The sequence below is a fragment of the Lissotriton helveticus genome, chromosome 8, assembly GCF_964261635.1.
Source record: "Lissotriton helveticus chromosome 8, aLisHel1.1, whole genome shotgun sequence".
Classification (NCBI taxonomy): Eukaryota; Metazoa; Chordata; class Amphibia; order Caudata; family Salamandridae; genus Lissotriton; species Lissotriton helveticus.
This window is the reverse complement of record NC_136069.1, coordinates 231,745,821-231,760,063: the sequence shown is the minus strand read 5'-3', so window position 1 is coordinate 231,760,063 and position 14,243 is coordinate 231,745,821. Positions and strand designations below refer to the sequence as shown.

The window sequence follows — 14,243 nt, the reverse complement described above, 5'->3', positions numbered from 1 at the left end:
ACCCGGAGGGTCTCAAGGCGCTTGGGGGGGGGGGGGGCGCTGCTACTGCTCGAACAGCCAGGTCTTGAGCTTCTTCCTGAAGGAGAGGTGGTCTTGGGTCAGGCGCAGGTCGGGAGGGAGGGAGTTCCAGGTCTTGGCGGCCAGGTAGGAGAAGGACCTTCCTGTTGTCGCTCTTCGGATGCGGGGGACGGCGGCGAGGGCGTGGTTGGTCGATCGGAGGTGGCGTTTGGGGGCGTAGAAGTTGAGGCGGTTGTTGAGGTAGCTCGGGCCTTGGTCGTGTAGGGCTTTGTGTGCGTGGGTGAGGAGACGGAAGGTGATTCTCTTGTTGACGGGGAGCCAGTGCAGGTCTCTCAGATGTCCTGAGATGTGGCTGCGTCGGGGGATGTCGAGGATCAGTCTGGCTGAGGCGTTCTGGATCCGCTGGAGTCTCTTCTGGAGCTTGGCGGTGGTTCCGGCGTAGAGGGCGTTGCCGTAGTCCAGTCGGCTGGTGACGAGGGCCTGGGTGACCGTCTTCCTGGTCTCGGTGGGGATCCACCGGAAGATCTTCCGTAGCATGCGCAGGATGTTAAAGCAGGATGCGGAGACGGCGTTGACTTGTCTGGTCATGGAGAGGGAGGAGTCCAGGATGAAGCCCAGGTTGCGTGCGTGGTCTGTCGGTTTGGGTGCGGTGCCCAGGGCGGGGGGCCACCAGGAGTCGTCCCAGGCGGAGGGCGAGGAGCCCAGGATGAGGACTTCCGTCTTGTCTGAGTTCAGTTTCAGGCGGCTGGTCGTCATCCACTCGGCTACTTCTTTCATCCCTTCGTGGAGGTCGGCTCTGGCGGCGGCGGGGTCGTTGGTCAGGGAGAGGATCAGCTGGGTGTCGTCGGCGTAGGAGATGATGTTGAGGTTGTGTTGGCGTGCGATGGCCGCGAGGGGGCTCATGTAGACGTTGAAGAGGGTGGGGCTCAGCGAGGATCCTTGAGGGACGCCGCAGATGACTTCGGTGGCCTCTGACTTGTACGGTGGTAGACGGACTCTCTGTGTTCTTCCGTCGAGGAAGGAGATGATCCATTCCAGTGCCTTCTCCTGGATTCCGACGTTGCTGAGGCGCTGCACTAGGGTGCGATGGCAGACAGTGTCGAATGCCGCGGAGAGGTCTAGGAGGATGAGGGCCGCTGTTTCTCCGTTGTCCATCAGGGTTCGGATGTCATCGGTGGCGGCGATGAGGGCGGTCTCGGTGCTGTGGTTGGCATGGAAGCCAGACTGTGAGGGGTCAAGGGATCCATTTGTCTCGAGGAAGGCGGCCAGCTGTTTGTTGACGGTCTTCTCGATGACTTTGGCTGGAAACGGGAGGAGCGAGATGGGGCGGTAATTCCTGAGTTCGGTGGGGTCCGCTGTAGGTTTCTTGAGTAGGGCGCTGAGTTCGGCGTGCTTCCAGCTCTCCGGGAAGGTGGCGGTGTCGAAGGATGTGTTGATGATGTCCCGCAGGTGGGGTGCGATGACAGCGTCGGCCTTGTTGAAGACGTGGTGAGGGCAGGGGTCGGATGGGGATCCGGAGTGGATGGAGTTCATCATGCGCACGGTGTCTTCGGTGCAGATCGGAGTCCAGGCGCGGAGGGTGGTGGTGGGGGGCGGTGGTTCGGTCGTGGCGTGCGTCAGTTGAGTGCTGAAGCTGTTGTGTATGTCCGCGATCTTGTTGTGGAAGTAGGAGGCGAGGGAGTTGCAGAGGTCTTGCGACGGGGTGATGTCGTTGTTTCCGGCGTTGGGGCTGGAGAGCTCTTTCACGATGTTGAAGAGTTCCTTGCAGTTGTGTGCGTTGATGTCCAGCCGGTCCTTGAATGCAGTTTTCTTGGTGGCGCGGATTAGTTGGTGGTGCTTCCGGGTGGCAAGCTTGAGGGTGGTCATGTTGTCCGGTGTTGGTCCCCTTCTCCAGGCTTTCTCGAGGGCTCTGCAGTTCTTCTTGGAGCTTGGTATTTGAGTTCTTCCAGATCGCCATCATTGAACAGTACCTTCTTGGTTCACAAGCTGGAACCACTATATGAAGATTTTATAACTAAGCCTGTTGATAGAAAATGTTATTTTCAGTTCCGTATAGGAACGTTGCCAACCAAAGTTTTCACCAAGTCCTGGCACCCTTCCCCAGATAGCAAATGTCAATTTTGCCAGAGTAAGCATGAAACCATCCCCCATATATTTTTTGCTTGTCAAGCATATTGTTCTGCACGGAGAAAGTGGCTCAAACCAATTTGTCAGAATCTTGGTACTAGGCTGAGAGATACCACACTAAGATTACTAAAGACTAGCACCCAAGAGGCAACTGTGATTGCTATAGCAAAGTTTTTGGGATGGGCCTGGAAAATAAGCCAAAAGACCGAAATCAAGCAGACTGCGACAGTATTTACTAACGCTCTGTCTTCTGCTTAGTTTTCTAGTTCGGTTACACACTGTTTTACATATATTCATAAATATTTTGTATTTGTATATCTGTATAGGGGTTTTTAAACTTTTGCAAGGGAACTATATTCACTTTTTTAGCAGATGTTTTTGTTGTCTTTTAACTTGTATTTGTATAGTGTTGATGTGAAATGGATTTTATATATGTATTATGTGATTATGTAAATATTTCTTGTCTTTTATGACCATTCTGGTCAAAATAAAGACTAAAACATCGGATTTCCTTACTTAACTGGCTAAAAAAACAAACACATTAGCTGGTGTACCCTGCAATATAATGAAACATTGGGCAAATAGGCCATCTGGAGAATTCAGTGACCTATTTACGATAGCCAGGGCCAATACTATGTGATTGAAGAGGGAAGGCTCCTTTTTTTCTGCCTTGGAAGAGACGGAATCCTTTTTCTGAGTCCACCACACCACTTCATGAGAATAGTCGGCCTCTGAAAGGGACGGGTCAGAACTGAATCCACATTTATCACACCACTGATTAACAATATCTTGCTGAATAGTTCATATAAGACAACCTTTCAAGTACTGCAGTGGTTATATCTCTGTAACAAAAAGCAGTGACAAAGAAGAACTGATATTTTATGTGTTTGTAGAAGAAGTGATGTAAAATGTCAGTGCTCACAGAAGTAATTACGTTATTTTGAGATGTTTAGTGGGCTTATCCGAGGAATTTTGTGTGTTCACAGCTGACTGAGTTAAAGGCAGACTTCCAATACCAGGAATCTAATCTGAGGACAAAGATGAACACTTTGGAAAAGGCTCATAAGGAATCTGTTGAACTGCTTCAGGTAAGGGATGGCATAATGGAAAAAACTTAGTTTTGGCCTTCATTCCAGTTTTATGGCTGATGGAGCTTGTTTATTGGTCTTCTTGTGTGGCCAGCTTGAACCAGTTAGATTTGTAGAAGAACACTTTCAGAAAGTGCTTTCTTCTAAATGAATGGAATTAGTTGCCATTGAATTTGTAGATGAGATGCCTTTTTTAGTTAGTTTTGTTCAGTTTATTAAATGTTTAGTGCACATTGTGTGAATAATACCAACATAATGCAAGTGGGAGAAATAACTCAAGCTGGACAAATGTAATTAAACTGCTGCCTTTCTTTCACTCTTTCATTGTCCGTTCTTGCCTCCACAGCCATTCTCGCTACCCTTTGTAATCTGTGACGGAAAATCTGTGACAGAAAGTTAAAAATAAGCTTAACCGCTGACAATTGACCTTGTATTCTTCCATATAAAGTCATGACTGTGTTTACACCTTATTGAAAAAACATTGCATACCATAAAACACATATAGGAGAAGAAAGGACAGGGGTCTAAATGAGTGCAGACCACTTTCGTACCAACTACTGGTCTTAAACTGATTTGTTAAAAGATTGCTCAAGCTTTTGTAATCGAGTTCCAAATGTCCAGGAGGTTTAAGGCTTTCAACCTAATGCCAAGCATTCCTGGACTGAGTAGCAGCGTTCGCCATATAATTTTCACCATTGGGGAAAATAGTAGTCCGTATGCTGCTGTATCTTACACAGTCAACTTTTGTTATTGAAAATGTCTTACATATCTGCTGTATTATACAGTGAAACCAACAGATATTGGGAAAGAGTTGTATGACATGCCCTGCTGCACTATTGGAACATACTCGGATGTTAATTGTAAAATCAGCTGACCAAAATCATAGCACAGTACTGCCTTATATTTTGAATTTTGGTTCCATTAAGATCGGTCAATGTGAGAAATAACCCTTTACCAACTATATAATGTCACCAAGTATCTTTACATCTACTCTTGACCTTGGAGTAGCTCAACTAAATGTGAAACGGGTCGCCAGATACTACAGTGGCACCATCTTCAATCCCATTCAATCTATACGGTATCATATACCATCTACAGCATATTCTGTGTATTCATATTTCTTTGTTTTGGGATAACTATCAATATATTTGCTGCTGGCAACGGATTTTCTAAAATGTAAGTATATTTTGCCATTTCTGCATATGCATTTTTATATATACTTTCAAAAGGTTTACGCAAATGAGAATAGTGATTCTCCAAATTAAATCCCAAGAGAATATCCATTTTAGTTAAGACACGGAGGCTAATGCCACTCATCACAGCACTTGAAAGAACATTACATCATAAAAATAAAAACAATCTAGAATAAAACATTCACAGCATATAACTCTTGCACAGAACTATCCTTCTCTTTGAAGTGCAAAACTTGCTTCCTCTATTATGAATGAACAAAGAGTAAGAAGTTAGCCAATGCAAAACTCCTTAGAAGAACTGAAATACTAGTTGTTAACTGAAAGGAAAAAGAATTGTTAAAAGTTCGATTCATACAAGCTTGAAGCGTGAAGAAAACTTCTATTTCAGTAATTACACTTGTCAGTTACTAAATGCCTTCTAAATTACTGTTGGAACCTGGGATGTCAGGTCACCTAGGGTAGCCTGGCCTAGGGGTAAGACATACAATTCTAGAGGCACAGTGTGAGGTTGCAAACCGCCCAATAGTAAATCCACGCAATAGCACACAAAAACAACACTACACCAAAGTATAGGAAAATAAGTACTGCTTTATAAAAATAATATATATTCTGTTCTCTTATACTTTAGGATTCACAGTTCAGTACCTTACAATCAATCCAGTGAAATAACAATCCGCTAAAGTCTTGGGAGAGAAAATTACCACTCAGTATAAGCAAAAGCAGATGTCATGGGATTAATAGCAATCTTTTTAGCAGGGTTAACTGGCATTAAAATCCACATCAATAGTATCTTTCATTACATTTAGATGTCATGTCAACAGTAGCTCTACTTTCAGGGATGTTAACTTATTCTCAGTATTTATCATTAACAATGCATGTAATCAGATCCCAGCATTAACCAGATTTGACTTCAATGAGGAATTCCAGTTTAACCAGAAGTTCAGTTATAAACCAGCAATCTCCATGAGGAATTAATTCCTTCACTTTACCAGCAGGTTCCTTCGTGCTACTCCCCAACCTGTATTAAAAAGGGATGAGAACGACCAGTGTCTACTTTGCTCCACTGTAGGCACTAGCGCCACTTCCCCCTTCAATCCACCTCCTTACTTGTATCCACAACGTTGCTGGGTCCTTTTCTGTGTCAGAAGCAGGGGGGAAATTCACCACCGAGGTGGCCAAGCAATCGAATGTGGCAAAAGGCTCTTTTGAAGCTCCCCTGCTCTCTCTCCTTACTCGGGCCAGCTCCTCTGCTTTGGCACTCGAGCGGAGGGCAGGGCCGATGACACAATACCCCCCAGAGAGCCACCGAGTCCCTACGCTCCCTCTCCCTGCCAGCTCCTTTGCGTGGCGCGAGAGAAGAGGGAAAAGGGCGGGACACTCACTCTGGCGGCAGCCGGTGCTCTTCCTCCGCGTGGATCGGCAGGGCCGCTAATCCCTCAGACATGCGCAGAAGCGCTCGCTCCGGTGCCTCCTTTCACTGCGCCCGCTCTTAGGAAGGACACACTACCCACGGGCCTGCTCGGTCCTAGGCCCCTCCTGAGGGAATGACAGAAGCGGTTTGGGCATGCGTGAAGGCGCCTTTCAGTAGCGTCTCGCCCTGGCTTTCCCCTGATAACCGGGACGTTACTCAGCAACGCGACAGAAGCGCGGAAGGCGCCCCTGGGGTCCCGCTCACAAAGGGAAGCCTCGCAAGGCTTCTCAGGCTCAGTGGATCCCGGGGGGGGGGCGCTATCTCAGTGCGCGATCAGTACCACAGGGGTCCCGCTCACAGTTGAGGCGGCGCTACCTCAGAGAACCCGGCACCCTTCACCAGGAAATCCAGGGATCGGCCGACTGCATGTCCGGCCAGGGCCTCTCAGGACACAAGGGCACAAGCCTTCCCCAGCACCCAGGAAGGTAGGAACAGCGCTGGTTTGATTTTGTACCTCAGCTCCCTCTTCCCCACTTCTCAAAGTCCTTTTACTATTCAAGTCTGGATGGAGGCTGGTGTCTAGGGATGAGGGTTATTCTTCATGAGTCTCTTTCACTGGGCAGAGGACTGCGCTTCGCAGCGCCACAGTCTCCTTCTCCTGTTCCCACCCCACTATTTCCAAGCTAGGGGTCAGTCAGGCGCCCAGGGTCTCCCTTAAACATCCACAGCGGGGACAAGACAAGGATCCTAAAGGAGGAGTAGAGGAGTGGATTAATTAGGCTGCTTCCCAGATCAGGAGATCAACCCTCGCACTAGTCTCTCCCCACCTTCCAAGATAGCCTGTCCTCCAGCTGACTCTCACAGGTAGACAAAATGGCTGCCCCGCATTCCGCCTTATATAGGCTGCCCCTCAGTGGTCCAGAATGGACCAGAAGGTTCTGGAACGCCCTATGCTAGGCTATGGGCAAGTTCTGAGTTTGGCAGTTAAGGCAGTTGGTATCCACCATTTTGTGTGGTTCCAACTTTCCCTGACAGAATAGGCCTCTGGGCCTGAGGTGAAAGACTATGAGAGGAAAAAGAACACCTATCCCCTTGGCCAACACCTATAAAAACTAGTAGACACAAAAATTATTAAGGGTATGAGGGGCAAAAAGGGGACAAAATAAATATTAATTTGGAGGGACTACGAAAAAAACCCAGACAGGTCTAACAATTACTCTTTGTCAAAAAATGTTTTAATTTTTTTTTATGCTTTAAGAAATGTATCCCAACACACTGGGACAGGAGAGCGGGATCATGTTAGCCCCTGTGTCTTTAATGAAATTCAGATTGTCTTGGAATTTAATTTGGAGAATCGCTATTTCATTACAAGACCGGAGGCTACTATTATGCATATTGGTAGCCCTCTAAGACTACATTGTATATGTGCTCAATTGGTTTACAATAATGTTTAGCAAACATGGTAGCATTTGGCCAATTAGCAGCTCTCATGATGTCCTCCAGACTTCCACCTTTCCAAAAGGCTTGACTAGTCATAGCACCTCTCATAGAATGAGGGTGACATTTCTGTAAATTGTCACCAGCCTCCTGCATAGTACATTTCACCCACCTTGCAATAGTTGTTGTGGTAACCGCTTTAAAGGGTTTAACAATTTAAATAAATAGTTATTTGGTACCATTAGGTGAAAACTCAATTATTCAGGAATCCTATTCCTTTATGCATTCCACTATATTCAATGTCCTGCAAGAGTCAAATCTTGGATAAAAGATGGTAATGGTATGGGACATAGTTTTCGTTCTTTTAGTAATATCAAGTTACCCCAGAGGGATCATCAAATCTGTTTCTTACCTCCAAAGCCTTAATGTCCAACAGGAGATTAGACCGAGCCAGGAAGCCAGTTTAATAGAAAGTCTCTTCAGATCTAAATATCTATTACCTGGCCATGAGAAGAACCAAATTGACCCCCCCACAAGGCTTCATGTTTCGGTGGCCTCCTATTGAACTGTTTCTCCGGAAAGTTAACAACCTCAACTATAGGACCCCCCATAGACTCAAAGTCCCTTTCTCTGCACCTAGGTACGCAGGTCTTTCAAATTCCCTTTTACCTGTAACCGGTTCCTGGAGCCCAAGATTCCTCAAGGAGCTCCTCAGCTCTTACAGAAAGGCCTGACCTCTCTGTAGATCCCATGCTACTTTCCATACAGAAGGCTCAAAGTCCCTGTGTGCACCAGAGGATTTTCCTCTTCATCTACGTCTTTTAGCAGACCCTCTACTGCAGGGAGAAAAAAAAATGACACAAGTGAGCTCCATGAAACCCATGCCTGTTCAGCCCAAAACGGAGTTATCCGAATAAGTTAGTCTCTCTTCTTTCTCACTTTCCGAAGGACCCTCTGAATCATTGCAAAGGGTAGGAACGCATAAGCATAGAACCCTTTCCAACTCTGAAGGAATGCATTCACAGCTTGAGCTCCCGGGTCTGCCATCCAACTGTAGCACTTCTTCAGTTGAAATGTCAGTCTGCTTGCAAATAGATTTATCTCCAGAGGACCCCAAACCTGAGATGTTTTTTTGAAAAATTCCTTGCTTAGTTTCCGATTGCTGTAATCCCTTAAAAACCTTGAAATTCAGTCAGCAGTTACATTTGTCCTCCCAGGAAAATACTCTGCTCTCAAGCTGATTTTGCGTTCTACGCAAAATAGCTGTCGTTTCTTGGCTAAATCTGACAGGTCTAAGGATCTTGTTCCTCCTAGGCGATTTATCAATTCAAAATAGTTTGTGATATGACCTCTTTGTGGTTGAGCACAATCCTCCAGTGTCTTGTACACCCAAGCGTACAACCCAAACAGTTAGACTTGCATCCGACTCTAGAATTAAATCCGGTCAACTTCCAAATATTGCTCTGAAAAGAGAATGGGAGCGACCCCACACCCAAGAGAAGGGGTACCACAGGTAAAAATAAAAAACAAATTTCAGTAATATTAATGAATCTTCACTCAACCACATATGTCCACAGCAACTATAGTATCACCAAAAACAACACAAAGAAGATTCATCCAGGGCCCCAGTAGTCCATTATGTAGAACAATACTCAAAAACAACTGATATGCAAAAGTAAACAAATTTTAATACACTCAATGTAGTTTGCACAGTAATTTAAAAATCGTTCGTGAACAAATTTATACAAATACAATTTAAAAATTAAAAAACACCAATGTGTTGACAATATAAAAAATAACAGATATAAGAGAACAAACAACAGTGTATAATCATAAACACATCATTAATTCGTTACTCCACATAGAATTCATTATGATAATGTCTTATGGTTGTCCACAAATCATTTCATATATTCGCCACCCTATCAGATTCTTGGATGTAACACCATATAGTACGTCAAAACGTTTCGATGGCCCTTTTATAACTGTAAGCCACCTTCTTCAGGACAAGGTTTATAAACTGTTCTCTTTCAATTAACAAAACACCAGGTAATCCTCACGAAGTCACTCGGGTGGTTCAGGAAACAATTTTTTCACACTTTAAGTATTTTTTGAGTGGGGCTCCTTAGGGCTCCAAACACTACTGGATTCTGACACGATCAATACAAGGTGATTAGTCCTCCAAAGTATTAAAAATAAGCGGGACGCCTTGGGGCTCCAAAGCACTTCTTAAAATTGGTACAATAACTTGGGGGATATGTGTCCTCCCACGTAGTCTAGCCGATGTATAAGAGAGACCCACGTCTTCCCTTTTTGACGGTGGTAAAAACCGGTGTTTCTATATCAAAATGTAGAAACTCTAAGCACATAAATGGGCAGCTCGCCTGTATCAATCCTCAATCTTCATCCACTTTCTACATGTGTGATGATCGTAGGGGTGGATCTACGAGTCGGGTAACATCGCCCTTCCAACCGTCTTCTCCAAAGGCTTGCCTGGCAATTTCAGGCATCTAAATTCTCCAACCACCACCCCATTTCCATCTTCGGTTTCTGATTTAGAGATATCTTGTCCTCGTTCCATAATCCTCCCTGAAAGGCCCTTTCCTTTGTATAGCTTGATACTGTCAGGGTCCAGGAAAATTTGCTTTAATGGAGGAGGACAGTAGACCTAAAAGTCTTGCTAGCTCCCTCCGAGTTAAAGACTCCTGTTTGAGAACATCTAATTTCTTTCCAAATCTTGGTTATCTTCTTTAAGGGAAGGAGGAGAACCACATTGACTGTTGTGAACCCTAAAAACTCATGAGCGCGCGAAAGGACACAAATGGATTTTTCCTTGTTCACTATGAAACCTAAACTTTCCAGAAGGGACATGACCCTGCCCAAGTCCCTCAAAACTTGAGATTGGCTTTGGGACATGATCAGAATATCGTCCTGATAAGTGATCATTCGGATGCCTCTTTGTCTCAGGTAGGAAGCTACAGCTCTCATTACCTTGGTAAAGCGCCATGGTGCTGAAGAAAGGCCAAAAGGGAGTGAGAAGAATCGGTAAAATTGACCCCCGCCAGATGAATTGAAGTTAAGGTTGGCACGCCCATGCCATGGGGAGTGTAAAGTAGGCTTTAAGATCCAACTTCAACAACCAGTCGTTCTTCAGCAACATGTCTCTTAATAAATGGATCTCTTCACTGTACACCAGAAATCGGTTTATTTCCCTTAGGTGTATAACAGGTCGTCATCCCTTGTCTTTCTTCCCTACCAGGAAAAGTACTTACTAACACTCTGCTCTCTATATTTACTTCTGCAATTGCCCCTTCCACCAATATGGATTTTATCTCCTTGTCTACTACTTTCTGTTGATCTGCATTCAAGTTCAGCTCCCTTTGAGGGATAACTTCAGAGGGGCTTTTCCATGAAATCTATTCTGAACAGACCCTCCAGCATTTCGCGATTCACGGAAAAATCTCGAAATCAGCTGATTGCCGCGATGGCCGCAATATTTACTATTTTGGCTGCGAAATTAGGTTTCCGGGAAGAAAGGCAAAAGATTGTGCCTTTGTATTGGCTGTGCGCACACGTCACTACGTGCTGTGCCGGCCTACAGCCATAAAATAGCCATTCTGTGTCAGAATGTGAACGTGGTGCTCAATAGAACGCTGGCCTCTTCCTTGCATGTAAACAAAACGCTGATGCTTTTGATAGTGGAGGAGGAGGATCTGAATTCAGCAAAGAAATTAAGGTGTTAAATTACATATATTACATAAAAAAAGTGTTTCTTTTACTCCAGTAGTGTTTGTCTCTCCTCTGTGTGTTAAAGGTCGAACTTCCCCACGGAGCCGGTGAAACCAGATGTCGCGCGCCGTTTGCCTTCTGTTGCCTCCCCAAATCCATCAAAGTCAGCGAATGGATGGATTGCCCATTTGACACTGCAGAGAGCCTCTTGTTTGATGTAAAATGCTAGAAAATGGAAACCCTTACTTTCCACAAAGCTGAGTTTAAAAAATACAGATTTAAGAAAAGTTGAAAAATCAAATTAAGTTTGAGGACGTGGATCTGGGGACAGCACGAACAGGTGAATGTTATTCACACACAATAAAAGAAAATATGTGAATTTGTGGGAAACGGAAACCATATGCAAGAATGTGCACAGTATACCGAATACTAAATAAGGAAAACAACCTGGATTAATACCTTAATACATGAAAACATTTGCCTGCTCCCCCTCCTATTATTTCCTTTTCCTTGAATAATGTGCTATATATGGGATGGTTTATTTAATTGTGCACTTATACCAATTACTGATTTGTATTTTTATCCTCTGGAACTTGTGTGCACAATTTGAAAAACAACACGGTCAGACGAGCACTTCATTATGCTAAGAAACTGCCCAGCAGCCCTCATTATTTTTGCTGTCTGTGCTTGCAGGCAATACAGACTTGCAGACTCCAATTTTGTGTGCCTCTCTTAGTGGTAGCTGAAGCTAAACTGGCAACATTTCTCCCCTCATTCTGCTTCGCTAACCCTGACCCTCAACGGCACTCATGAATCTCTTCCTAACTGAAAGTTGAGATTTCCAGTTGTGACAATTTTCTTCATTAGGACTGAGCAGGCGAATCTCATGTGCCTTCCCTAGGTCTCACTTCAGCCCCTCCAGTGCAGTGATCCAGTGTGCCAAGAAAATGGCTCTCTTCGGCTCAACTGTGGATTCCAGTGCATTGATCAAGTGTGTCCGCTCTCTTCAGCTCAACTGTAGTCTCCAATGCAGTGATCCAGTGTGCCTTCACTAGGTCTCACTCAAGCTCCTCCAGTGCAGGGATCCAGTGTGCCATCACCAGGTCTCACTCCAGCTCCTCCAGTGCAGGGATCCAGTGTGCCTTCACTAGGTCTCGCTTCAGCTCCTCCAGTGTGCCATCACTAGGTCTCACTCCAGCTCCTCCAGTGCAGGGATCCAGTGTGCCATCACTAGGTCTCACTCCAGCTCCTCCAATGCAGGGATCTAGTGTGCCATCACTAGGTCTCACTCCAGCTCCTCCAGTGCAGTGATCCAGTGTGCCTTCACTAGGCCTCGCTCAGCTCCTCCAATGCAGTGTCTCAGCAACAATGTGCAGGCAGCAAGGTTTTTAGGTCTCGCGACCTATCAATGCGCGCAAGCGCATTGAGCGGAGCGAGAATTCAAGTGCTCGAAATCCTCGTCAAACCAAGGGCTTCTTGCGCTGCGGTTTTCATTAAGTTCACGTGAATCACGTGACCAAACAAGCACGCGCATTCACGGCCGCACAGCACATCAAAGGGCTTCGCCCAGCGTGCGCTCTGCGGCTTCTCCTCCCCTAATTACCAGCTTCTTCCATGTCTCCCTTGTGTGCTTCTCTCGTAGGCTCTCCCGCCCCCATCCGGCTTCCCTCCGGCCATTTGCCACACTCCTTGCCTCCCCCTCCATTCTCCTCCCCTCGTTCGCATTCCCGCCCCCCACCAGGCTCTCCCGCCCCCATCCGGCTTCCCTCCGGCCACAGCTTTCACGCGCGCCTGCATACACATAGCCTTCACACATAGGAGCAAACACGCGCCCTTTTCCTATGCATATACCAGTGCACAGAACATACTTCCTACGCCGAAAACATATGTTCACATTTACACTTAAGCCGCAGCCACTGAGCTAACTCTCGAGCATTAGACTTCTGTATCACGACTGCTTCTTTAGCTTAGCATTCCGTGAGCGCAAGCTTCTATTAGAGAACGGAAGTCCCGCCCTATGACAGTTTCCGGCATAAAGCAAGAGCATGCATTGATTTAAAGCATGTTTGTTTAGTTGAAGGAAACCGGTATATTAGTTACTTTTTTTCTCTGGAAGTCCCGCCCTATGACAGTTTCCGGCAAAAAGCACGAGCATGCATTGATTTAAAGCACGTTTGTTTAGTTGAAGGAAACCGGTATATTAGTTACTTTTTTTCTCTGGAAGTCCCGCCCTATGACAGTTTCCGGCAAAAAGCACAAGCATGCATTGATTTAAAGCACGTTTGTTTAGTTGAAGGAAACAGGTATATTAGTTCACTTTTTTCTCTGTACTCTCAATCTAAAAAATGTTTTTACAGCGCTTTTACTCAGCTTCCCCCATGTCTCCCTTGTGTGCTTCTCTCGTACGCTCTCCCGCCCCATCCGGCTTCCCTCCGGCCATTTGCCACACTCCTTGCCTCTGTCTTGCCTCCCCCTCCATTCTCCTCCCCTCGCTCGCATTCCCGCCCCCCACCAGGCTCTCCCGCCCCCATCCGGCTTCCCTCCGGCCACAGCTTTCACGCGCGCCTGCATACACCTAGCCTTCACACATAGGAGCAAACACGCGCCCTTTTCCTATGCATATACCAGTGCACAGAACATACTTCCTACGCCGAAAACATATGTTCACATTTACACTTAAGCCACAGCCACTGAGCTAACTCTCGAGCATTAGACTTCTGTATCACGACTGCTTCTTTAGCTTAGCATTCCGTGAGCGCAAGCTTCTATTAGAGAACGGAAGTCCCGCCCTATGACAGTTTCCGGCAAAAAGCACGAGCATGCATTGATTTAAAGCACGTTTGTTTAGTTGAAGGAAACAGGTATATTAGTTACTTTTTTTCTCTGTACTCGCAATCTAAAAAATTTTTTACAGCGCTTTTACTCATCTAGTGTTTGCCGAAGTATAAGCACGTGCATGCATTGTTTTAAAACGCGTTTGTTTAGCTGAAGAAACAAGTTTATTAGTTAGTTTTTCTCCTGTACTCTCAATCTAAATGGACGCTTTTACAGCACTTTTATTCATGTGGTCTTTGACAAAGTGTCAGTGCAGCTTCTATTATGTGCCTCTAACATTTATAAGCAAGCACACGCATCTGAAACGTTTTATGACAATGCAGTTTTAAACAAGCATTTGCAATGCAATAGGTCTCGCATTCACGAGAGTTTGAGCTATTACAATTGCAAATAACAATGCCTTTT

At 45.6% G+C, this 14,243-nt stretch overlaps 1 protein-coding gene across 5 annotated transcripts in view; it reads left to right on the top strand.

Moving 5' to 3' along the window:
- Positions 1 to 14,243, top strand: part of FAM76B (family with sequence similarity 76 member B) — a 146,538-nt gene that overhangs the window by 31,398 nt on the left and 100,897 nt on the right. For all 5 annotated transcript variants that reach the window (XR_013599802.1, XM_078656981.1, XM_078656980.1 and 2 more), the window contains exon 9: positions 3,132 to 3,233. Coding sequence is in view for 4 of the 5 variants with exons in the window: in XM_078656981.1 (XP_078513107.1) it covers positions 3,132 to 3,233 (102 nt within the window). In the remaining variant the exon portion in view is untranslated. The remainder of the gene's footprint in view (positions 1 to 3,131; positions 3,234 to 14,243) is intronic.